This window comes from Jatropha curcas, chromosome 1 (genome assembly GCF_041381405.1).
Source record: "Jatropha curcas cultivar XTBG-Jc1 chromosome 1, XTBG_Jcur_1.0, whole genome shotgun sequence".
Classification (NCBI taxonomy): domain Eukaryota; kingdom Viridiplantae; phylum Streptophyta; class Magnoliopsida; order Malpighiales; family Euphorbiaceae; genus Jatropha; species Jatropha curcas.
Genome location: NC_143151.1, coordinates 31,092,295 through 31,115,316, shown reverse-complemented (window position 1 = coordinate 31,115,316; position 23,022 = coordinate 31,092,295). Strand labels below are relative to the sequence as shown.

Below are 23,022 nucleotides of genomic sequence, written 5' to 3'. Positions count from 1 at the left end.
TATTTTAATTTGATTTTAGTTTTAATAGAAATTTTTTAAATTTGATTTATTTATATTCATTTTATATTAAGAAAAATGTGATTATGGGTTTTGATTGTTGGTAAGTGACAATGCTTTAGCTCTTGGTTTTCCCTTTCCTCCATAGACGAGTATAGTTTAATTTTTTATAATTCGGTTGGGTTCAATCTTGATAATAAAAAAATAAAATAATCAAACAAACCAAATTATACAAATTTGTACATAAGAATATGTTTATATATTTATTTTTATTGTATAAAATAAATTTTATATTTTTATATATTATATATATATATATTTAAAAAAATTCCATGAGTGAAGTGTTTCAATTTAATTTTTGTTTCTCAAAATTTGTTTGACTTAATTTGGTATGAAATTTAATTTTGTTCATTTTTTGTTTAAAAAAATTTAATTATTTTAGCTTTATAAAAATTAAACTTAATGAAATTTTATATTGTTTATTTGAAAAAAAAATATAATTTATGGATTTAAAATGTTTTTGAAATAAAATTAAATAATTGCAATTATACTATTAATGAAACGATGGTTTAAATTATATTGTTAATAAAAAGGATAAGATTATAAAATTATTTTTTTTCTCTTCTAAAATGATGAATAGAAATAATAAAATCTATCAATTTCATAGATTGTAATATCTTTTTTCAACTAAATAAAGGAATTTTGCAAATCTATAAAATGTTGATGGTTTAAATTTCATAGGTTTAAACCCTGTATACTAGCATTCAATTATTTATTCATGGAATTTGGATAATACATGTAACATTCAATGAGATCTTATGTTAAATTCTCACCTAATAGAGATAAAAATAAAATACTGATAGAGATTTGAAAGAGATGGACAATGATGGTGAAGAGGCATAAATTTATGAATGTTTTCCAATATGTATTTTAATGCCTGTGAAAGGCCTCTATGACCTTTCAATTATTACCATTTTTTTAAAATATGTATTATGAAATTTAACTAATTTTTAGCTCATCATAAAAAAATAAAATTACATGTTTGTGTGTGTATATATATATATATATTTGTTTTCAGAACCATCTCTAAACTTTTTGATTCCTTTGTAAAAAATATTTTTTCATGTCCCTGTAGAAGTTATGCTTGAATGATGTTATGAAATAGAGGTCTGAAGTGATCTCCTAAATCCAAAGAACAAGATTCAATTACTAGTACAGCTTTAAACTACTGCCAACCGCACCCTATTATATCTGCAAAGAGCCAAAGAACTTCGAGCTTCCGATCCATCGCTGAAGGCGGTCCGAAAAACCCACTATAACAGAAACCTTAAACTTAAAGATCTCTTAGCACACCTTGAATCTTATCAATTTTAATTTTGTACAGATAGAAGAGAGTGTGAATATGTCTCTAACGTGCGTGAAAATGTCTGAGGATGTTTGGTTAACATGTCTCACCCATGCATTGTCTACGGAGACTGAGGAGATTATGGGTCTGCTTCTTGGTGATATCGAGGTTTAATTCTTTGATTCTCTTTTTTCAATTTGAACCGTAAAGTTTTTATCTTTGCTTCTATTCAAAAGGATTCTAGCATTTATCGTTATTTATTTATTTTTTTTCTTGGGTACCATCTTCCTGGAATTGTGATTATAGTGGGAGTGTAGTGGAAGTTTTTGGGTTGTTTGTGGTGTTAATTGAGATGGGTAGGTTACAAGTTGTTTATCTATTTTCCAATTTTGAAGCTTTTTGATTTTTTTTTTTTTTTTTTTTTTGGTTATTCACACTCGCATGTGTAGTTTTGAGCATTTGTTTATTTATTCATCTTTAATCTTGCTTATATTGGAAATAGAATTGATCAATTGTTTGGTTTTGGTTTGGTTGTTAAAATAGGTTATTAGAATCCTGAATGCTAATAGACATTTTATTTTAACTTTAAGCTTTTTGTTGTATAGGTTCTGTGTTCACTTTGATTTTGTGAGGTTTGATTTGGAATTGTAGTTAGTTCTGATTTTATCGTAGACATTTATTGAATAGGAATTTTGGGCGTTGCTATTCCCTTGGCTGATAAATTTTTACTTTGGTTTTACAAGTTTCAGTTCTGTTCTGTTTTGTCTAGACTTTTATTGATTTTGGCAGTTGTTGCTTGAGTATTAAGTTTTTATTTATTGCTAGATTTCTTTTCTTCAATAGTTTATGAACAGACTGTGCAGCATATGTCGGCATACATTTTATTTTTTAATTTGGCTAGTCTTTTGAGAGCTTTAGTGTACTCCTGCTGAAAAGTTCTAGTTTTTATGCATTTGTTTTCATTTGTGAAAATTTTTCGAATTGTTGTTCAGTTCTGTTTTTGATATGTCAATGATCTTGAAAAAGTCTAGATTTGATTGTTCTGATAGAACAGGAAAATGCTGAATCTTTAATTGTGTTTCTTTATTTTTTTTATATGATATTTTTTAAATGCATTAAGTAAACAATGTAACTGTTGTACTCTGGGATTAGTGAAATTATATTTAGAACTTAGGAATTGTATGTGAGATATTCTATTCGAGCAATTATGTATTGTATATTTTATGAATTTATGGTCGTAATAAACTGTTTGGTTCTAGCTTGGAACACTTCCAAAGAAAAATTCATCTTCAAGTTGCTATAGCAAAACAAAAGGACAAATATAGGTTAATGATTCCTATTGATGATTGCATAGTTTGTGTATTATGATTTGTTGATATCTTTCTCCCTTGAAAGGTAAGTCTTCTAGCATACATCAAATTCAATATGCTGACACTTTTTTTCTTCGGAAGTTTTAATATGACTGAAAGTCCAATACATCAACACTTGTGAAGAGTCCGTCTTCTAGGGAACAAAGTTTCATTTACTTGAAGCATCCTTGAAGAGCCACGGAATGGAACCACACCATTCTAAATGTATTTCATGCGTAATTTAGCTTTTATCTAGTCTTTATGCTTCTTCAATATATTTTGCAAACTAAAAAAAAGAAGCATAAGCCATAAATATGCGTAAATTAACAAATCTATACCTACATTATAGTGTACATGCTTGTGTATTATGGGGGTGGGCATTCATCATGCAGTTCTCCGTTGCATCCTAATTCAGCAGTTGTCTTTGCATATGGTATAACTTATTCCTTGAATATAGTTCTTTGAGTGCTTTTTTTCCCCTTGTTGTTTGGCTGGAAGTGGAATCTTGCATTTTGGAAATTACTGTTATTGTGGAATTTGTTTATTTCTTCATGCATGTGAGTATTTATATACTAGAGGGAACGTTCTTTTTTCATAATATGACAGTTTTGGCTTTGATGTTGGAAATCAGTACTCAAAAAGTGGGAACGTTACTGCTCTAATCTGGGGAGCTTCACCTCAGTCAAGATCTGATCGTCGAAAGGACCGTGTAGAGACAAATCCAGAACAGTTGGCCGCTGCATCAGCTCAGGCTGAGATATCCTTAATACTTTCTTGTGCATGTGCATGAGATTTCTAATAACTATGTCGTTGTCCTTGATTATCAAATTATAAATTTCATTATGCATTTACTAAAATTTTATATCATAATGGACTTTTAGTCGCTAAAACTTTAAAATTGGAGTGCACTTTAGTCCTTTGGTCTCCCAAAATATTGGAACTTTTTATTGACATTGGAGTAGGGACTAAAATTGTTTTGAAACCTCTGTTCATTTTTGGTCAACATGATTTTTTCCCTTGTATTTATGGTAATCTGCTGAATTTTTGCTGTAATACCTCATACATAAACTTTAGGCTGCATTATGAAGAAATGGAGATGAAGATGGCGAAGTTTGCATGATGAGTAGCATGAATCAAAATTCAATCCATCAATTTAGGATCTGTGTTTTATGCATATTACATGGATGTTAATTTTGTGAACTAAAACTTTCACATAACTCAAATTTTTAAATAGGTTTTTCATATTTCCTCATGTCATGGCTTAATACAACTGATTACTATGGATACGATAGACATTCATATTGATAACCTTTAGTTAGTTATAAACTTGCAATAACCAATGCGCATAGGCACAATAAAAAATGTTTGTTGTGTTGTGTGCTTTAACTATACAACACAGAATGACCGCATCGACGGGACGGACTACAAGGGTGATTGGATGGTATCATTCACATCCTCATATTACAGTTTTTCCTTCTCATGTAGGTAAGCTGTTGAAGTTCAATAAATTTAATGTTTGGATTGAGTATTTTAAAATCTGTGGAATTTGTCAAAATCCACTAGGTTTCTAATTCCATAATTTTGTGGAATTTAATTTGTTTGGTATAAATATTAAATCCATGGTATTTTTGTAAATAAAGAAAACCTTAAGAATCCCTTGTTCATTAAAATGAGGATGTTAGCAAAATCTCATCTTCCATGTGGGATATAAAACAATCAAAATGAGGGATTGCGTTCCATGGGGGATATTGAACAATCTATGGGTTTTGCCTTGTTAATGTTGTGCCAAAAAAGAAATTTGAACCAAATCCATGAATTACCCAAAATCCCTCATCCAAAATCTATCATATCAAACATTAACAATTGTAGTATTGCCCTCCTGATAAATGATTTTTTTTTTGTTCACTTTCTACCTTTTTGTGATAAATTAATTAATTTGCAATAAAACCATCTCTGTGATATTGTTTGTTGACCATTATGCTCTTTTTATGTTACACATTATAATTGGTTGTTGGACATTTGAAACAACTCCTGTCTCGTGCTTTTTGGCTTCTGCAGATGTGCGGACTCAAGCAATGTATCAACTTCTAGATCCCGGGTTTATCGGGCTGATATTTTCCTGCTTCAGTGAAGATGTAAATAAGGTCTGCACACTGCACTAGATGCATTCAATATAGCAAGTTGTCTACTGAAAAACGTTTCCATCATGGCCAAAGTGGAATTTGCTCTGGTTAATTTCAGGTTGGGAGAATCCAAGTCATTGCTTTCCAGTCCTCAGATGGGAAGCAGAATAATGTATCGAGACCGGTTCCCATATCACTTGTAAATAGAAGTTACATAGATGTTGAATCATCTCTAAGCTCCTCGGAAAATACATTAGCAAAATCCGGATCTGCAAGGGTGGATAGCCCTGAACAAGACACTGGTGATTCAAGAACAGCTGCAGCATTAAGTAAGGTATAATTTTGATTCTCAAAGTTGGTATTCTCATGCGCTTGTTATGAATGTCTATAATGGAGTTTGGCTGGATAAAAGAATTGTGCCCTGGTCAGAGTTTATCTCTAATTGTCATTGCCTGATTTCTCTTTTGTTTCCCTATTGTTCCTTAAATGCTGAAGACTGTGGATACTTGCTACTTCCAGCGCACGTACTTGTGCTTGATTGCGTGTTCTATTTCATGACTTCATTGGCAGTAAAATATAAACTTAAACATGATGGAATTTTTTGGCCTTTGCTATTTATAGTTTAAAATCAATGAAACATGCATGTCTGCGATCATAGGCACTAGGCACTAGTATTGGGCTTGATTCAATGATAGATCCTCCTGTAATGGGAGACCATCATCGTATTCTTTTCTCTTTTAATTTGTGTGTAGTGTTCAATTAAAGTTTAACCTCGTCGCTCCCTCCCTCCACCAAAAATGAAAGTCTTAGAAAGGTGATACATGGCTGCATCACCTCTCTTGCTTTGCATGGGATTTGGCTATTGCATTTGGTTACGTACGTTAATTCTTTGTAAATGCATTTAGGATTGTGTTATAAGTATGCTTCAATTTGCTATGATAAATTGCAATTTTTGTCCATGAGTAGAACAAATCTTAAAAAAATGCAACTAAGGCAGGTTAGTCTTTGCTATTTATGGCTTTAAAACAATAATAGTTGAAGTGAAACTAGGTCACTGTTAAGAGTACGAGAATAGGATTGTGTCACAGGGCGATTTACAGGAAAGTCTAATTCAATTAACTTCCACATGTCCTGATTCTTCTTGCGACCATTGTGATAATTAACTCAAGCTCTTCACAGGGAACTTGAAAACCTTGGACCTCATTAAAGAGAGAGCTCCAGATCTCTGTGTTTGAGTGAAATTCTGACTTGGCTTTTTATTATTCTAATTGTCCTTTAAATAGGACTAGACTTACTACATGAATAGGAAACCTATAAGTTAGGTTCCTTAAAAATAGAGATAAATGCAACTCCTGTACTAAAGGAGAGTAGACGACTTGAATTAAAATACTAATCCTAAAGTGACAGCCAAGCCCAAACAACAGCCAAAATTAATTGCCTTTCCTAACATAGGATCGGCCCACAAAGGCATCCACAACAGTCACATTGGTAATATACACTGTGTCAACTGAAAGAGAACCTTTGCTGTTTCATTCTCTTTTAATTGGGAGAGGTACAGAATCAAAGGCTTATTAATAAAGCTGAGTTACTGCTAGTGAGGTAACTCTGATTCATATGTTGCTTATTATTAGTTATTTGATTTCTTTAGAATTGGAATTCACTTCTTTTAGTTAGCATCTTAAAATTTTCAATTTTGGGACCTCACCGATTTTAGTATGTATGTCACAAGGTGAATATTAGCAGCAAGTTTAATATCCAAATTGTTCTGTCTGTCACTTGCTGGGCCTGATTTTATGTAAAGAAAAGCAACGGAGAAACGACAAAAGAAAGTACAGAAAGGTGTAACGAGAAAATGGAGAAAGAGAGGAGGGAAATTCTTAAATCGGTCAAAATGCATAGACCTCATAGGGTTTTTCTGGGTTAGTTTATGTTGAGTTAGACTACTAATTGGGAGTTACTAATATGATCATATGCCCGAAGTCAGTGATATAGCTTTCCATAGAGGAGCCTTTCTTGGAAATTGTATTGTCAATAATTTTTTATTTTCTTGCCATTGTGCTTTAGAACTTAGGAGGAATCAGATCTTAAGATGATAATCTTTCCACTTGGTTGGTACATCCTTCAATTGTTTCATATATGATTGACAGGGTGGGGTAAGATCTTTGGACTTGGGGGATTTCTTTGCAAATGCTGATGCCAACTATGTTGGAAGAGAGAAAATTGGAGGCAGCTACCCTACTGGCAATTCCGAAAATGCAATTGTTGATATAGACCCCATGGATCTGTCGGAAAGTATGCAAGAAGCTATGCACCGCTCAAATTTGGACATGAGGTATGCTAATGCTTGAGTGAGTTCTTGCTTGCTTGGTCTTCCAACATTCTGTTCAAGTGTGGTCCTCAATCTGTTATTATTGCTTGCTTTTCATCTAGTATATGTTCTCTTCAGTCTGTGTTAAAAGAACAAGAGCTTCTTATATATATATATATATATATATATATATATATATATATATATATATATATATATATATATATATATATATATATATATATATATATATATATATATATAATAGTTATATATCCTTGTGGAGGTAATTGCCATTTTCTGTGAACAGTGGTGCGGAATACATTAGAAAAGAAATCCCTCTTCATGTTTTGCCGACTTGGTCTCTGCTTAAGCTAGATTCACCTCTAATGTCATTTACGGATTTGCAACGTGTATTGTATGAAGAGGAGCGAGGAGCATACAACCAAGCTATCTTGCAAAATATGAGGTGATATATTGTGTCACTGCTATTGACATTTGTTTTCATTTTTATGTTTATATTTTTCTTGTTTACTCACTCTTTCCAAATTTGCTGTAATTTTACGCAGGGATGGAAAAGTACATCCTCTAACCTTTGTTCATCACACAGGGACATATCAAGCTTCCATTTGCAAATTGATTGAATATTGGTTAGAGACAGTGAGCTGACTTAGAAGTTTTTGTACTTTATCCTTTTTGCCCAGTTGTTTGTTTGCAGCCAATACTTACTACTTTTGAAACATGTGCAGTTTAAGTCCTGCCATAAATGCACTTCAAGACCGCTTGAAAGAGAATGAAATTCGGGTATGGAATGAAATTAAATTTGTATGTGAAACAGTTAGGAATTCTTCTGATTGGCATAGTCATCGTTTTTCGCTCCCTCTAAAGGGAAACTTTCTGGTGAGAGGGTTAGTCTTCCAATTGAGAAGGAACTGGTTTAGGCCTTAGAGAAGCCTCATGCAAAACTGATGTAGGGTAGGATTATCTCTGGAGCTCTTATTCTGGGTTCCTACTTTGTGAATTTTTTCATTCCTTCAGATTTAGATAGTTATTCATGATTTTCTGTTTTAGAAGCACTTAAAGTTTGAAAGTTTTGTATCTCATCTAAGTTCAATGCTGCAATTGCCTTTTTTTCATGTAGTCTCCAACCTCCTAATAATCATCGTGATGTAACATCTTGATTTGGTCATGTATTTGACCTAAATTTTCGTTGTTCTTGTTATTATCTGATTTAGCTACTTTCGCTGAAACAGTTGACAATGCTGAGTGATGAAGCTAAAATGTTGGAGAATGAAACTTTTAGGGGGAGTGAGCAAGCTTCCAGATCTCCCCGCCATGTTCCATCTCATGGTCTTCGGGCAAGTGCATCATCTGGTCAGAGGGAGTTGCAGAGTTCATCTGAATCTCTTAGTTTGAGGACTATTGCTAGTGGTAGTAACCGGACCAGAACGGGATCTTAATGCAGCTCCAAATTAAGCGTTCTGCATTTTGCAAGTGTTGTTATGTCCAGAGTCGCATTTGTTGCTCTGCTTTTCATATTAGCCATTTATATGTATATGGATATTGGTTTGATTACAAGGCCTTATAAAAGTTCAGATACAACATATTGGGGGGAAAGGTCTTTTTCCCTGATACATATGCCTTCTGAAGCTCTGATCATTGCTCTCTCTCTTCATATGGGCCATCTCTAGGTTAAATTGCTCTCAAGGATCTGCCGGAGAAACTTTTGCATCTAGGTTGGCAGCTCGGTAGAGTTCTTATTGAAGCATCGGAGATTTTCTTGCTGTGCATTTATGACCTCTTATGAGAAAGAAAATTTCTTGGGAGGAGCCAGAGGATGATCTGCAATGGGCTCCAATATGTGGGATGTATATATTTCATACAATTCTGTTTTCTAACAGTTATAGGCCTTTCTTTTTATGGGCTTCTATAATGCATGGAGTTCTATAATGTGACTGTTTTACTTGGTGGGTTCATAATATTTTCCTTGGGGAGCAGGAGCATGCCCTTGCTTGTAGTTTACCTTGTATTCTTAATGAAATGCTGTGCATTATTTATCAAAAAATTTTTGCTGACACCATTTTTGGATATCCAATTCTTAATTGTTTAAAAAGCAGGCTTGCATAACATTAACAGTGAATTGGTTAAAAATCAAAATATTATAAACATTCTGCTTTAATTCACAAAATGGGAGATTTAAAACATCAAGTTTAAGAGGGTTGAAAAATCATCAATATGATTTGTTTGTCCTCAACTAAAATGCCATACAAAAAATCTGTATTTTGATAGTAATAATTTGAGAAAAATTTCCGTTTTCTTTTTCTTAATTAGCTTTCTCCGGTAATTAATTTTTCGACAACTTTCGAGATCTTTCATTCATTAAATAAGAGAAAACACCAATCATTATGCACCTAGTTGGCAGAAAATATTTTAATTATAATTATTAATTAAAAACAATGGATGAGACAGTTGAGCAAAGAAATAAAGTGGAAGCAATGAACACATGCGCACAAAATAGCTCAAGAAAAAGAAGGAAAGCAAGGGAGGAGGAGGAGGGGATTATTTTGTTTGGTTTGGTGAGTGACAAACGAAATATTTGTTCTTTCAAAAAAAAAAAACAAAAAAACAAAAAGAAGGAAAGAAAGAAAGAAAGAAAAGCAGAGAAAGAATGAAGTTGGTCGTGGTCATATGCATGGGTGTGATTTCCAAGAAGAGAATCGAATCAGCACCACTTCTTTCTTTGCTCTTCTTTACAGTTTGCCTCTTCATTCCTTTACCCTTCTCCAAGAGAATGGAGGCCAGACCCAGACAGACCTACTTATATTTATTATATATACTACATCTTCATGTTTTTGTATGTTGTTTTTGTAAGAAGGAGAGATATTAAAGAGCAGCCGCAGAAAAGGAAAAAAAAAAAAAAGAAAAAAAAGAAAAAGGTGGTCAAAATGAAACCTCGAAGACTTGTTATTCCATCATTAACTTCCAGCTTCAACTATCTTTATTGAAATTCACCATCTTGCCTTTCTCTTTTTCTTTTCTTGTTTAAAACATCTCTTGTTTTTATTTGCTATTTCTAAATATCTAATTTTAATATATCTGCTTATAATTACTAGTTATATATCACTTCTTCTTTTTTTTAGCAGAGCAAATTCCCGTTAATGACTCGATTTGTTATACTAAAATGGATTCGATTATATAAATTACATTTCATTACAACTCGCGAAATGCAATTTAAGCTTTGATCAGGGAAAATTATAATAACAGTTGTGGTAACTTGATATGCAGAATCAGGAGAGGAAGCAAAATAGAATGATTAGGAGTATATCCAATATTGTATTATTGGAAGGGAACCAAAGTAAGGAAAAAGGGAATATTCAAAATTATGTAAAGCAAAAACAATTTTACTCGTGCATTTGCTTTCACTGTGCTGATTCTCAAAGTATAAAATTGATAGGGACATTAGCTAGTAACCTACCTCTCTTGGAAATAATTGAGCTAACAAGTGGGTCTGCCTGCCTTGAGGTTTTATGTTAGAATTTGTCTTTTTTTTTTTTTTTTTTTCAAAAGAAAGCTCAAACTTAAAAAATTAGCACACCTGACTAATATCGGCTCGCCCTTAGAGGCAAAGAGGCTGATTCCAGAAGATCAAATTTATGACTTAAATTATAATAATTAATCCTGCAAGTACCCATTCAGATTTTTAATTAAATTAAGTTTAAATTTAATATTATGTGACTGAATATTATACTCAATTATAAGCATCACTAAATTAAAGTTGATAAATAACTTGCAGACTGGTTAATTAGCAATAGGTAGTGAGTTGAGGGACCCATAGATTATTTTTATTTTTTATTTTTTGGGGGGATGAAGAGTGTGTAGTGGTTATAGGCTGACAAAATCTGGTGTTTGCTTTAAGTGGGATCCTCTACCTGTTTTGTTTGGTCTTATGACCATTTGGATTGAATATGACCACCTAAAGCTTCACTTTGCTTCCACTTATAACTTCAGTTTTACTGCTGACTCTCTTTCTCTACTGCATGTGCATGGAATTTCATGATTTGACAATTTCTTTTAATTTTTCTCATAATTTAAAATTTTTAAACAAATTTAATTATAACATTCACATCTTTTAAAAAGATCCAAGCATGCGTCTAAAGACAAGGTCGTAAACAAGCTAAAATAAATTTGAGTCATTAAAATATAATAAAATTCAAATCGGTTCAAATTTAAAAAATTGAACTTGAACTTAACTCGTTTATAATTTAATTTAAAAAATGACTTAAGTTCTATAAATTTTTTTTTTTCTTTCGAATTGAGTCTTAAGAATTTCTTTCACAAAGCCAATGGTATGAGCATGTTTGTAATTGTATGAGGGGATGAGCAAAAATTGTTGCTTCTCAATTTTCACATCGAGAAGAAGAAACCCTAAAAGAAGTGATATGGCCAAAGTAATGGTTCAAATTTTGGAGTCTTTGGAATGATAGCAGCTGGAATAATTTTCCTTTATCTCTTTTTCCTACTTTAGATTTTTTTTTTTTCATTTTATTGATTAATATTCCCATTTATCAAGGTTTGCTTAAAGTTGAAAAAATGACTTGGCCCTCCATCCATTCTTTCCCCTTTTTCTCTAATCTAACCATATATAAATACATGGAATCACCCCCTCCATATCTAACACACACCACCATTTCCTTCATTTCAATTCTTCTTTCTTCTTCACCTTCTGCTCTCTCTTTCATTCCCTTTTCTTTTTGTTGTCTAACTCCTCCTGTACTTCAATTGTAAGGTTAGCATTTATTTGGTTTCTTTAGTACTTGCTAGAACTACTGTTTTTCATATTTTATAGCTATTTATATTTGAAAATATAAATTTTGTTTTTGACTTGCAATGTTTAAAGTATATATGTTTATGTTGTAGCAGAGATTTCGAGTTCGAGAACTCGAAATCTCTCGACCCTATAACTCATCGTGTCCGATGAATTAAGAAAAAGTATATTTTATTGGTGTTCATTCGTTGAGAAATTTTTGTCTGAATTCAAGTTTCAATGCAAAATCTGTGATATAAAAAATTAGTAACAGCTTATATTAATAGTTTTTTAATGTTTTTGCAGAGAAAAGAGAAAATGAGTAGGCCAGGAGACTGGAACTGCAGGTCATGCCAGCACCTCAACTTTCAAAGACGTGACTCATGCCAACGCTGTGGGGACTCAAGGTCTGGAGGCTGTGACTTCGGAGGTTTTGGTGGGCGAGGTGGCGGCGGCGGCGGCTCATCATTCGGCTTCATTACTGGCTCTGATGTTCGCCCAGGTGATTGGTACTGCACTGCCGGTAATTGTGGGGCACACAACTTTGCTAGCCGCTCAAGTTGCTTCAAATGTGGTGTTTACAAGGATGATTCTGTCACTGGTGGTGGCTTTGACTCTGACATTCCTCGCTCTAGGGGCTTTGGCGGTGGCAGCAACCGCTCTGGATGGAAGTCCGGGGATTGGATTTGCACTAGGTACCCATTACCATCTACATTTAAAACAAGAAATAATCTGTCAATTATATTAAATTACAGTTTTAACCCCAATGAAACTAAACTATGGAAATAATTTTATAAGTTAAATTTTTAATATTTATGGTTTTTTTTTGACAAATTTCATATAGAGATTTAAAATCTTGAATCCAGAAATTGCCTACCATATATATGCAGGTGGGGATGCAATGAACACAACTTTGCTAGCAGAATGGAGTGTTTCAAATGCAATGCCCCTCGGGACCTCAGCAACAGAACTTCATATTAGAATTGTTTTCTCAATTTCTGGGTATGTTATAATAATTAATTATTTATATTTTTCAGACTACAATTTAAGATCTTAATTAATTACTTATTATTGCAGGTGTGGCAGCAACCAAGAGAGAGAATATTAATTAAAAAATATGATCACTACTTTATTATTTTTATTTCTTTAGTATATTTCTTTTGGGTAGTAGGTTTATTAATTGAGAGTGTAAACCTGGTTTAAGGCCTATCTTCACTCTCTCTATATAATCCATTTGGCATTTTGTGAGGCTTCCATATGATCTTACTGTATAAATAAATCTTTTGTAGCCAGATGGGGCAAAAAAAAATGTACTGCCCAATATATTAATTTCCCTTTTGGTTTTCTTAGAGGCTTTATTTATTGTAAGGTGCATGGTTTCTTAAAAGAAGATGATTCTGTCTTTAATTTCTTTTTTCTCATTGTTTGAATTATTGTTATAAAGGATATGGCTTTCTTGCTAATTAAGCATCATTTGCAGAATTAATTAAATTAATTACAATATCAAGTGATTAAATTGAGATGCTCTTTGTACACATCATTACTACTTGGAGGTACTCTTGAATAATTAATGAATTAATTATTTTAATTAGGTTAGTCACAATAATTATTATTTAAAGAAGTAGTCTGCCAATGTTCTTTTCTCTGTTGATTCAGACAAAATTCCTCATACTAAGGATTAAGTTTAAGTTTCAATTGATTTTGATGTTATTATGATTGTTGGGAAATAGTAAAAGTAGTGGAAAACATTTTTAAAAATCAAAATAAATTGCCATAATAATTATATCCGCAGGTGTTTCTATTTACTTTTGAATCACGACTAACTAATAAAAAAAAAAAAGTTTTCCATCAACATGAGAGCAGCTACTAAAGTCATCTACAATAATTTCGTACCATTAAGTATTTGATGAGGTAAATTTTATATCTCGAGTCGATATACTAACTGTAAAATAAATAATTTTTTGATATATATAAAAATACTAATGATACAATGCGATAGATTTCAAATTGGATAAGAAATAATTGATTAGTAGATGATAGATAGAACCTTAAACCATTTAATTCTAGAGCATCACCCTTTGTTTTTTTTTCAAAAGAAAAATGTTTAAAGCTTTGGGGTATAGCCATTTTGGCTTTGTCAATAGTAAAATGCAAAAGACAATACTAACATTGGATTCTCTTCATTGACCTAATAAAGTGTGTATCTTAAAAAAAGCAACTAGGCAAAATGATAATGTCTCTCTTAAAACAATAAGGAATAAGTTAGGCTTTAAGCAATAGATTCTTAAGGTAGCTTTTGTATATTTGAATATTTTGTTTTGGAGTTAGTCAAAGAATCCTTAATCCTTTCTTTCTCTATCAATAACCCTTTGCATGGCATTTGAATTAGGGCCCATTGTGTTCACCTTGTAGCATGCAGTGAGGTCTTTCAGAATATTATCCAGTGAAAAGCATAATATTGTTAATTTCATATATTAACTTTAATTTTGATTAAGAAGTTCAATGTATGTTATAAAATAAAGGCAATTGAAAGGCAAATCTTTCCCTTTAAAGGACATTTTGAAAACCTTTAGCCCTTAATTAGGTAAAATGAAAAACATTTTGGCTTGCCAAATTCATCTACTTAGTCCTTTAGAGATGATAAAGCAATAATTAAGAGCACCATCCAATGCTAAAACCTAATCAAAAATTTATATTAAAGCTCTTAATTCATGTTTTTTCCTTTTTCTTTCTCAATGTATAAAGAAATTTTTTAAAAAAGAAACTATAAGAATGTGATTTATTTATCTTCATTTTTAATGACGTACTTTTCACGTTAGCTTGTTGTTCGCTGGTTATTTAATATTTTCTGATAATAAAATTAAATTTAAATATGAGAATTTCTAACTGAATTGATAATATGTACTAAATCTAATATCAATGAAACATATATAATATGTTTATTAATATTTATAATATATATAATATCAATTTCAATTATTTAAATTATATTTGATTTATTATATTATTTACTTTTGTCAAAGCTAATAAAAATTTTCACGTTCGTTCGAATATTTATGTTAAATATTAGTAAAACATTTTGTTTCATAAAATTTTAATTAATCAATTTTTTACTATACAATTAATTTCTTATATTAAAATTTATAATTATAATAATTTGTAATGATAATCTTTTAATTTTATTATTAGCAATAAAATTTAGATTTAAAGAGAAAATTAACGCATGAAAGAAATTTAAAGATATTTTTATTAATTTATAAATTTAGTAAAAGTATTTTTGTCAATCTCAGTGTTTCCCTTCAACATGACAAATCAAAATTAAATTACTTTATTTTTCAACCAATAAAAATAAAATTTTTAAAAATATTATTTAATATATATGTTATATATTATATAATATAATTTCTTATTTTATCCAATATAATTTAGATTTAAATATGAAATTAATATGACTAATCAAAATTAAATTTAACTAATCAAATTAAAATTGTTAAAGATATTTTTGCTAATTCATAAACTGAATATGAGCGCTTTTGATAATCTAAATATTCTCCGCTCATTTTCACTTTATATATATCATATATTATAGATAAATATAGATAATAGATAGACACTCAACCCCGTATAATATTAGTTGTATATATCAAACTATTAAAAAACTATAGATAGTAAGTAAATTAGTGGCTGATTTTCTTTATTTTTTTAACAAAATATTCTCAATTCATGAATTTTAGGGTAAACCTTATTTTGAAACAAAAAATTTGTTCTTTGACAAAGGGTTTATGTGCTGATCTTATGAACTTTTTGTGCGTACATTTGATTTATTGGGACTTCAGAGTGGATATTCGGCGAGAACTAAGCTTGGGCCCAATACCTTGTTCTGAAAACGTTATGTAGGCCCATACATTTGGACTAAGTCTCAAAATACCCAAAAGGCCTACGAAAGTAGAAGTTGCTTTCTTGCAAGCGTGCAGTGCAGTCGATAACCTCGAGAAATTATCATTTGATTATCTATTAGCTTAGGAGAATTTTTAATTAATTACTCTGTAACATAAAATTTTTTTTAAGCGATTAATTTTCAAACGATGCAAAGTTACGTTTCTTAGATGAACTCTTCACTTAATAATTAATTTTTCTTTTTTCGTTGAGAATAATTTTTCTTTAGAAAGTGTGCAGAAAAGAGGAGAATAATTAAATTAAATTCAAAACATAAAACAGGTGGGCCAAATTAATCCAGTGGAGTGCACCAGCTGTAATGTTTGATAGTTGGGAGACGTCTCCCTTCTGTCGTCTTTGGAGGTTTATGGAGTTGTAACTGGTCTCTGTGTTTCTCTGTCTCTATCTGCTCTTTCTTGCTCTTATAGGGCTAAAAGCCATAAATCTAATGTCTTTAAGAGACCCAGTAGCCACATAATAGTAATACCCAAAGTCACCATCTTTTTGCCTTGTGGATATTTAAAAGATTGAAGTTGAAGTGGGTTTTGTTAATTCTGCTTTCTTCAGTATTTTTCTTGATTATTCGGATAGTCCATGGCTTCCTGTGAGTCACTCTCTCTTCCCAATTGCATTAGATGATACAACTTTTTATATTGATGTTACTTTATGTTCTGAATATGTTTTAGTGCTTTCTTGTTGATATCTTCGATTGAATTTGTTAATCTTGCAGTTTAGTTCAACCACTTCAGTCGCTTCAAAAATCTTTTACTTTCTGTTTTGAATTTCATTATGGGTAATGAGTACGAAATAAAGCTTGCGTATTTATTTTTTGTCTCGACACAATCACAAAAAAACCTCAAGGTTTGGTAGTGGAAGAATTCTGTTTGAATAATTCTTGTGGAAGCATTTAGCTGAAAAGATGAACGTGATACTGTCAAACTTGATAGAGCTAAGTGGATGAGATTTCATGCCTTCTTGGCGTAGAAAAGTGTTATGAAGAGTTTGGAACGATTAGAACTTTACTTGGAATTTAGGATACATAGGCTATAAAGTGTTTTGGGTTCTGATTGTTACTTCCTCATGCTTGGCTTGATGTGGTCGTGATAAACTTCTAGCTTATGAAAAACCTTGTGGTGATGCATTGACAAGTATCATCACTAAGCCTAGAATACTCATCGTACCAATTATTTTCAATCTTATACTGATGATGCAATAATGCAGCATGAAATAAATCTTTTTGTGGTTCAAGTGCCAACTTTGTCTTCATCAGCAACCTGCTCTTTTGGAAACATTTTGATGATGTAATTCTTGGCATGGTTTTTACTAATATTTCAAATAGAAGACCAGTCTATATAAACCATTCCAGCACCTTCTTGCATTGTTTCCCATGGTTAATTAATTAATTTAAATAAGACAACTGCATATGGTCTTTTGCTGCTTGGGAGCTGTGGAAGATCGTGCTATGAAGGGGTCTGCTTGCAATGAGGCCAACTGTACTTTTCTGGCTGAGTGTTAGCTGGTATTTAAAAAGTTTGCATGAAAATGATGCAGAAGAGATGAGGTTACCATTGTTGAACATTCATCATGAAAAGGAAGATAAAACCAAAAATTAATTGCAAATTGTTTAAAATTGCCTATGAGATGCAATTTAGACTTAGAATTGGAATTGCAGAAGCAAAAAGAAGATGTGGATATGAACATCTGCAGAAATGTGCAGAAGGATTTGTTTATCACGTGTTGTTAGGATGTTGCTTGTGCTGAATTAATTTGAGTTGGAAGTCACTAACACAAATGGCTAAATTTGAGTGTCATGATAAAGGAAAAGATGGGGCAAGCCTGCAGTTTGATCAAATTCACTCTCTATAGTTTTATTTACTTTGTACATTGTATTCAGTGCTCTGTCCTCATTGTTGGACACTCTTGTTTGTTTGAATGTATTGTAAATAGTTACTAGGAGGAGACAATTAACTTTATGATAGCTCTTTGGCATACAACTTTGTTGGCATTGTTAGGTACAGAATGTTCATATTTCTAATATAGAGTTGAATTACATCTTATGAAAACAAAACATATGTTTAGGTTTTTTCCTTTTTCCTTTTTCCTTTTTTTTTTTTTTTTTCTTGTTGCAAGAGGACTTGTGCATGTTTTTGCATGTGTTTCTTTCTACCAGTGCTTCAACTCAAAAGGAAAATGCATGCACTGTAATCAATAATTGCTGTTTCTGGCCATGGAATTGCAGTGCTGTCAAGCAAGCAATAGGGAATACTTGTTGAGTTAGACCTTGCATAAGAGAACATCAGTGATTGTGATCCTATAATAAAATTCAGATTCAGAGGGTGTTCTGTTATCTTGATGTTTTAAATTTAATATAATTCTATTTCCTATTCAAAAGGACTTGAAATAATGCTTAGTGATCACATATATTCTAAAAGAGTTTCACTTGTTTTACTCATTTTGTTTTTACAGGTAGCTTAGGAGCTTCAAACATTAAACTATCAAAGTTGAATTTCGGCAGAGAAAGAGCTGGTAATATACAGCAATGGAGTGGCATGAGAACGTCGATAGGATGGAGACAACTGCAATATACAGGTCTCACTGTAATATATAAACCAAAGGAAACATTCAGTGTACGCTGTTGTCCAACTTTAGAAAAGGAAAGTAAGTGCTTTTCTTTGATACTTTTTTGTAATCAAACACTCTCACCAACTTTCGGTGGATAAAAGAAATTCAAACACTATGTTACCTTTAAAAAGGCGATGCAGAGGATTGTACTCCCCTTATCCGAGATTTGGCCTGTGCATGTTGTATATGGTAGTACATAGCTATGCTGTTGCAATTATGATAGGATACCTTGCCTGAATTTAGTGTCCTTTTGACCTCTACAAAGGCCTTGATATGCAAGATTACTGCTTTGGGTGGAAGTACCCTGGCTTTAAAGCCACATTTTCAATGTACCAGCATATGATTTAAACTTTTGAGCTGTATGGAGCAGCCTGTTCCTATATTTTCTTGGGTCAATTTCACTTTTTTTGTTGGCATGTGAATGGGCTTTAGAGTATTATACTAGCTCTATGAAATAGCAGCATTGATGTCTAGAAATCATGCACATATTAGCTTGTGAATTGTGGGAGCAAGAGAATGAGGAAGAGAAAGGGCACATAGGAACTATGGTGAAACTCTTTTTGCATAAAATTGACTTGCAGTGGTAAGGTGTCCCGTTCCAAGAGGTGGGGTTTATTCTAACTTCAGGGGGCTGAAGAAATTCTATATATGGGATAAAGATTCTCTATCAATGCGTGCCCTTACTGGTCATTGATCAAATCATTTATGCATCTTACCTGATCTATTCATTGATTCTTTTATACAGTTGAATAGTCTAAAGTCCAAACTTTAAAGATACTTGCATTTGCACTATGTTCTTTTTCTGAACATCTCATAAAGGTTAACAAACCATTGAAAACTTGTTAAGAGGCAGTCTTATTTTTGGTTATGCTTTTTGGAAGTTGTGGAGTAATGTTGCATATTGGCCTTTCATTGAAGTAAGCCTAATCACATGTGGAAATAGATGGGAAATCCTTTTCGAAGCTGTAATTTTTATATGGTATATAGATCTTTTTTTTTATTGAATATAAATGCTACTGGTTTCTCAAAATACTCATGAATGTATTTCAAGAATCCGTCAATGGATGTGGATTGGTCGAGAATTTTTTTTCCAGTTGCGATACAACTTATGTTTCATGGTTTTGTTTCTAGCCAGTACAAATAGAGTGGACAGCATCAAACAGACTAAATCATCTGGGTTGACAAGCCAACTTATTCCAAATTCATCTGAGGTGAGGACCACACGTTGTCTTGAGTATTTCCTTACTGCCCCTACTTTTTCATATTTGTTTTGATTTTGTTGCTGCTGTAGAGCTTCAAAATTTGTTGTTTATACTTTTTCATGCATGGTAATTACTCAGGCTTCATACAATGAATTTTCTCTGAAATAATTCTCTATATGCAGTAGTATTGGCATAATCGTTCTGTTATGTTCCAAAAAGCTACATGGAGAACTATAAATTCAGACGGTAATAAAGAAAGTTACAAATTGACCCTTCTTCTTCTTCAGCTTCTTCGGTTCTCATCTTTTCTTAAATGGAATTATTTATGTAAAAAATTCATGATGCACCTGGCTGATTGTTGATACTTTCTTTTAATATTTTGTCTAAGATTTTGAACAGTAGTAACTTCTTTCTGTATCTAAGTCCTGCAGCTCGTGACCTTATAATTTGTTTTGTTTGAGTATCCTTCTGTGCATTCACAATTCTTGAATGGGGTTATGTGAGATCATATCTGTGGGAAAAGCAATGGTAGAAAGAGTTTCATATAACTGATGCCATCTAGTTGGAATAGGATTCTGGACTTGAGCTGAGGTCAAAGTAACACTTCATATGAATGTCATTTTAGTGTTTAATGCTTGCTAGTTCCTACATTGACTGTGTAAATATTCAAGAAGCCACTTGAAATGCATGTGCTTTGCTGAACCTCCAATTGAAGGTAATTTGTTCTTTGCAAACTTAGGTCAGTTATTTGTCTTCAGTCTTGTGTTACTTTTATCCACCACCAACCTTCAATTTTTTTTTTTTTTTTTTTTGCTTCAACTGTTATGGCTGGTGCATGTAGTTGTCTCTCCAGTGATGCAGAATAAATATATTTGGAAAGGTTTATTTTGCTTGAAACTATTGTGTAATTTAAATTTCATCTGCAGATTGAATTTCTGGTCACAGAAGTATGCAATGCAACTTCTATTGCGGAGTTTGAATTGAAAGTAAGCAATCATAAACTGCTTTATGCCCATGTTTTTAAACTTAAATAGAGTTTGGATTTCTTACCTCCATTTAAATTCTTTCTGACATTCTGGTTTCTCTTCTTCCTGTCTCCTGCCTTTTGTTAGGTTGGTGGATTTTGGCTATATTTAACTAGGAACTTAACTCAGAAAAGTAAACCTTCACCTGTTCCTACTCTTGCTCCTCTTCCTCCTGACCCTGCCCCTGCTCCTGATCCTCTCACTGCAGATAAGACTATTAAGGCACCTGAGCTAAATGGGTCAGTTTCTTCAACATCTTTTGCTATCTCCAAACCAGCACCTTTTTCGGGAGGTATTCAATCATTTCTTGATAAAGCTGTGGATGAAGGCTTAATGATACTGCAGTCTCCAAGGGTGAGAATCTTAAGTTTCAATGCTTTTACTTCTTCAAGCTTAAGGCACTAAAATCATAAATATGCAGGTTGGTTTTTTCCGAAGATCTCGAACTATAAAGGGAAAGCGTGCTCCCCCATCATGTAAAGAGGTAACAGTTAACAAGATTCTATCATAAATATTGCTTGTTAGGGACTGGATTGTGCAATAACTGACAACATCTAAACACTGCAGACAGTTCATTATTGTTTTTAGATGACTTGCTTATCTTTGGCTTGATTTTTCTGTTTTCTGATGAATTTATTGTAGTTACTTGTTAGTCACATTTTCTGTGCAAATAAGGAACTGCTCTGTTTCTTGTAGTAAATGATATTGTCATTGGAGTATGAAGAGGCCGGAACATTTGAACTTTGGATTTTCCTAAACCACTTTATTTTTTCACAGAAGTAATACTTTTGGTTTTATATGCTAACTCAGTTTGTAGAAAAGAAATTCAATCAATTCTTATGTGTTCTTGTTCCTCATGCGAGCAAGATAGTTCATCTCCTTGCAACTGCAGTTTGAGAAATTTGTAATTGGACGTTGTATGGCTGGTTGATTCTTCAAGGAGCTTGATTCACTGTTAAATGTTCTGCCTTGTTTATGCATGGGTTGTAGTCCTGGGGATGCTTATCAATTAACCATATGCAACATGTTAATCCTTTCCCATATTGCATGAGCTATGATGAGTCTGTCAGGCAATGCTGATAACTTTCTTCTTCTCAACAGAAGCAAATAGTGAAGGAGGGGCAAGTGCTTTGCTACATTGAACAGCTGGGTGGTGAACTCCCAATTGAGGTCTGGGCCCTGACTCAACATTATTATTTTATTAATGTACAAAGCAAATTTCTCAGCAAGGCTGTGTTTGGCTTCACAGTTACTGTGGCCAAAACTAGCCAACCATTTTGTCCAACACAGCCTGTTGCTTTACATCTTGCTAATTTATAAAGTATATTATGCCAATATCGATGTTTTGAGAACCAACCCTTATATTAGTTGCACCCATATTAATCAAGGTTGAATCAATAGTCAATCTGAAGTAGTAAATATACAATCAATTATATTTACAGCTAAGCTTGCCCTGTTAAAAAACATTAATCAATATTAACCGTGGAAAGTTTTCATCTTTTGCAGTCTGATGTGTCTGGCGAAGTCATCAAAATACTGCGGGAGGATGGCGGTAAGTTTACTCCCTTCTTTTAGCCTTTACTCCCTTCTTTTAGCCTTTTCAAGTTGTGGGTTTGTTTCGAGTTTGATGCTTGCTCATCGCCTCTACTTACTTTTTCATGCCTCTTTAACCGGACAGATCCTGTTGGATATGGTGATGCTCTCATTGCAATTCTCCCATCATTTCCTGGGATAAAGAAGCTTCAGTAGATTATCTATTTTATTTTTCTTAAAAGTGTTCCAGCATTGTTGAGATGGTGACAAAGTAGGAACCATGTGTGCCTGTGTTCTAACTTTGCATTGGCAGTACGTGCAGTTAACTGATCATTGCGGTGTTTAGTGGCCTCTGTATACAAATTTGATATAGTCATTGATAGCTTTTGAAAGTTTTAACATTGTGAAATTCTAGCCTTCTTCATTGTTATTTATCATTACACATACTTTTTTTTTTCAATTTAATTTATTAGTTTTAAAACTATTTCCCCTACTTTTGCTCTCAAAGTGTATAGCATCAGCTTATACACTTAGCTAATCAGAAAATTTCTACATGAATATAGTTGGCTATACTTAGGTGAGCTAATTTAGCTTAGCTTTTTAGTTAATCTGTTTGGTATTGATGTTTAAATAAATTAGTTAGTTGTATAACTGAAACAATTCGGTTTGATTTTAGAAAAAAAAAAAATATTTGATTCAGTTTTTCGTTAGGATTTTTTTTTTTTTGTTTTTTAGTTTTAACTGCTAATAAATTTTTTATTTATGATAAAATTAATAT

At 32.4% G+C, this 23,022-nt stretch overlaps 3 protein-coding genes across 5 annotated transcripts; all 3 read left to right on the top strand.

Moving 5' to 3' along the window:
* The first annotated feature begins 1,086 nt into the window (after window positions 1-1,086).
* On the top strand, window positions 1,087-9,139 carry LOC105634893 (uncharacterized). The gene is made up of 10 exons (XM_012217840.4): window positions 1,087-1,510; window positions 3,323-3,448; window positions 4,089-4,176; window positions 4,750-4,835; window positions 4,933-5,148; window positions 6,962-7,146; window positions 7,433-7,591; window positions 7,692-7,772; window positions 7,872-7,926; window positions 8,376-9,139. The coding sequence occupies exons 1-10, from the start codon at window positions 1,400-1,402 to the stop codon at window positions 8,580-8,582; spliced, it is 1,314 nt and encodes a 437-aa protein (XP_012073230.1). The 5' UTR covers window positions 1,087-1,399; the 3' UTR covers window positions 8,583-9,139.
* Window positions 9,140-11,754: 2,615 nt separating this feature from the next.
* On the top strand, window positions 11,755-13,333 carry LOC105634892 (Ran BP2/NZF zinc finger-like superfamily protein). Of its 2 annotated transcripts, none has more exons than XM_012217839.4 (4): window positions 11,755-11,908; window positions 12,233-12,621; window positions 12,817-12,928; window positions 13,004-13,333. In XM_012217839.4, exons 2-3 carry the CDS (start codon window positions 12,245-12,247, stop codon window positions 12,905-12,907), a joined length of 468 nt encoding a protein of 155 aa, XP_012073229.1. In that variant the 5' UTR covers window positions 11,755-11,908; window positions 12,233-12,244; the 3' UTR covers window positions 12,908-12,928; window positions 13,004-13,333. The 2 variants fall into 2 exon arrangements, with proteins under 2 accessions (XP_012073229.1, XP_089583134.1); XM_089727008.1 differs by having other exon boundaries at window positions 11,782-11,903.
* Window positions 13,334-16,215: 2,882 nt separating this feature from the next.
* BCCPII (Single hybrid motif superfamily protein) lies at window positions 16,216-22,653 on the top strand. Of its 2 annotated transcripts, none has more exons than XM_012217837.4 (9): window positions 16,216-16,466; window positions 18,329-18,520; window positions 19,616-19,695; window positions 20,613-20,672; window positions 20,799-21,065; window positions 21,133-21,195; window positions 21,813-21,881; window positions 22,218-22,263; window positions 22,390-22,653. In XM_012217837.4, the coding sequence occupies exons 1-9, from the start codon at window positions 16,457-16,459 to the stop codon at window positions 22,458-22,460; spliced, it is 858 nt and encodes a 285-aa protein (XP_012073227.1). In that variant the 5' UTR covers window positions 16,216-16,456; the 3' UTR covers window positions 22,461-22,653. The 2 variants fall into 2 exon arrangements, with proteins under 2 accessions (XP_012073227.1, XP_089581645.1); XM_089725519.1 differs by lacking the exon at window positions 16,216-16,466 and adding an exon at window positions 16,637-16,655.
* The last annotated feature ends 369 nt before the right edge of the window (window positions 22,654-23,022 follow it).

Excerpts from the sequence above, each read along its gene's own strand:
- LOC105634892 (XM_012217839.4), top strand. The coding sequence starts at position 12,245 with ATGAGTAGGCCAGGAGACTGGAACTGCAGGTCATGCCAGCACCTCAAC. Across the intron at positions 12,622-12,816 it reads GGGGATTGGATTTGCACTAG|GTGGGGATGCAATGAACACA; the intron begins GTACCCATTACC and ends ATATATATGCAG.
- LOC105634893 (XM_012217840.4), top strand. The coding sequence starts at position 1,400 with ATGTCTCTAACGTGCGTGAAAATGTCTGAGGATGTTTGGTTAACATGT. Across the intron at positions 1,511-3,322 it reads TGCTTCTTGGTGATATCGAG|TACTCAAAAAGTGGGAACGT; the intron begins GTTTAATTCTTT and ends GTTGGAAATCAG. Across the intron at positions 7,927-8,375 it reads TGAAAGAGAATGAAATTCGG|TTGACAATGCTGAGTGATGA; the intron begins GTATGGAATGAA and ends TCGCTGAAACAG.
- BCCPII (XM_012217837.4), top strand. Across the intron at positions 18,521-19,615 it reads TCCAACTTTAGAAAAGGAAA|CCAGTACAAATAGAGTGGAC; the intron begins GTAAGTGCTTTT and ends TTTTGTTTCTAG. Across the intron at positions 22,264-22,389 it reads AATACTGCGGGAGGATGGCG|ATCCTGTTGGATATGGTGAT; the intron begins GTAAGTTTACTC and ends TTAACCGGACAG.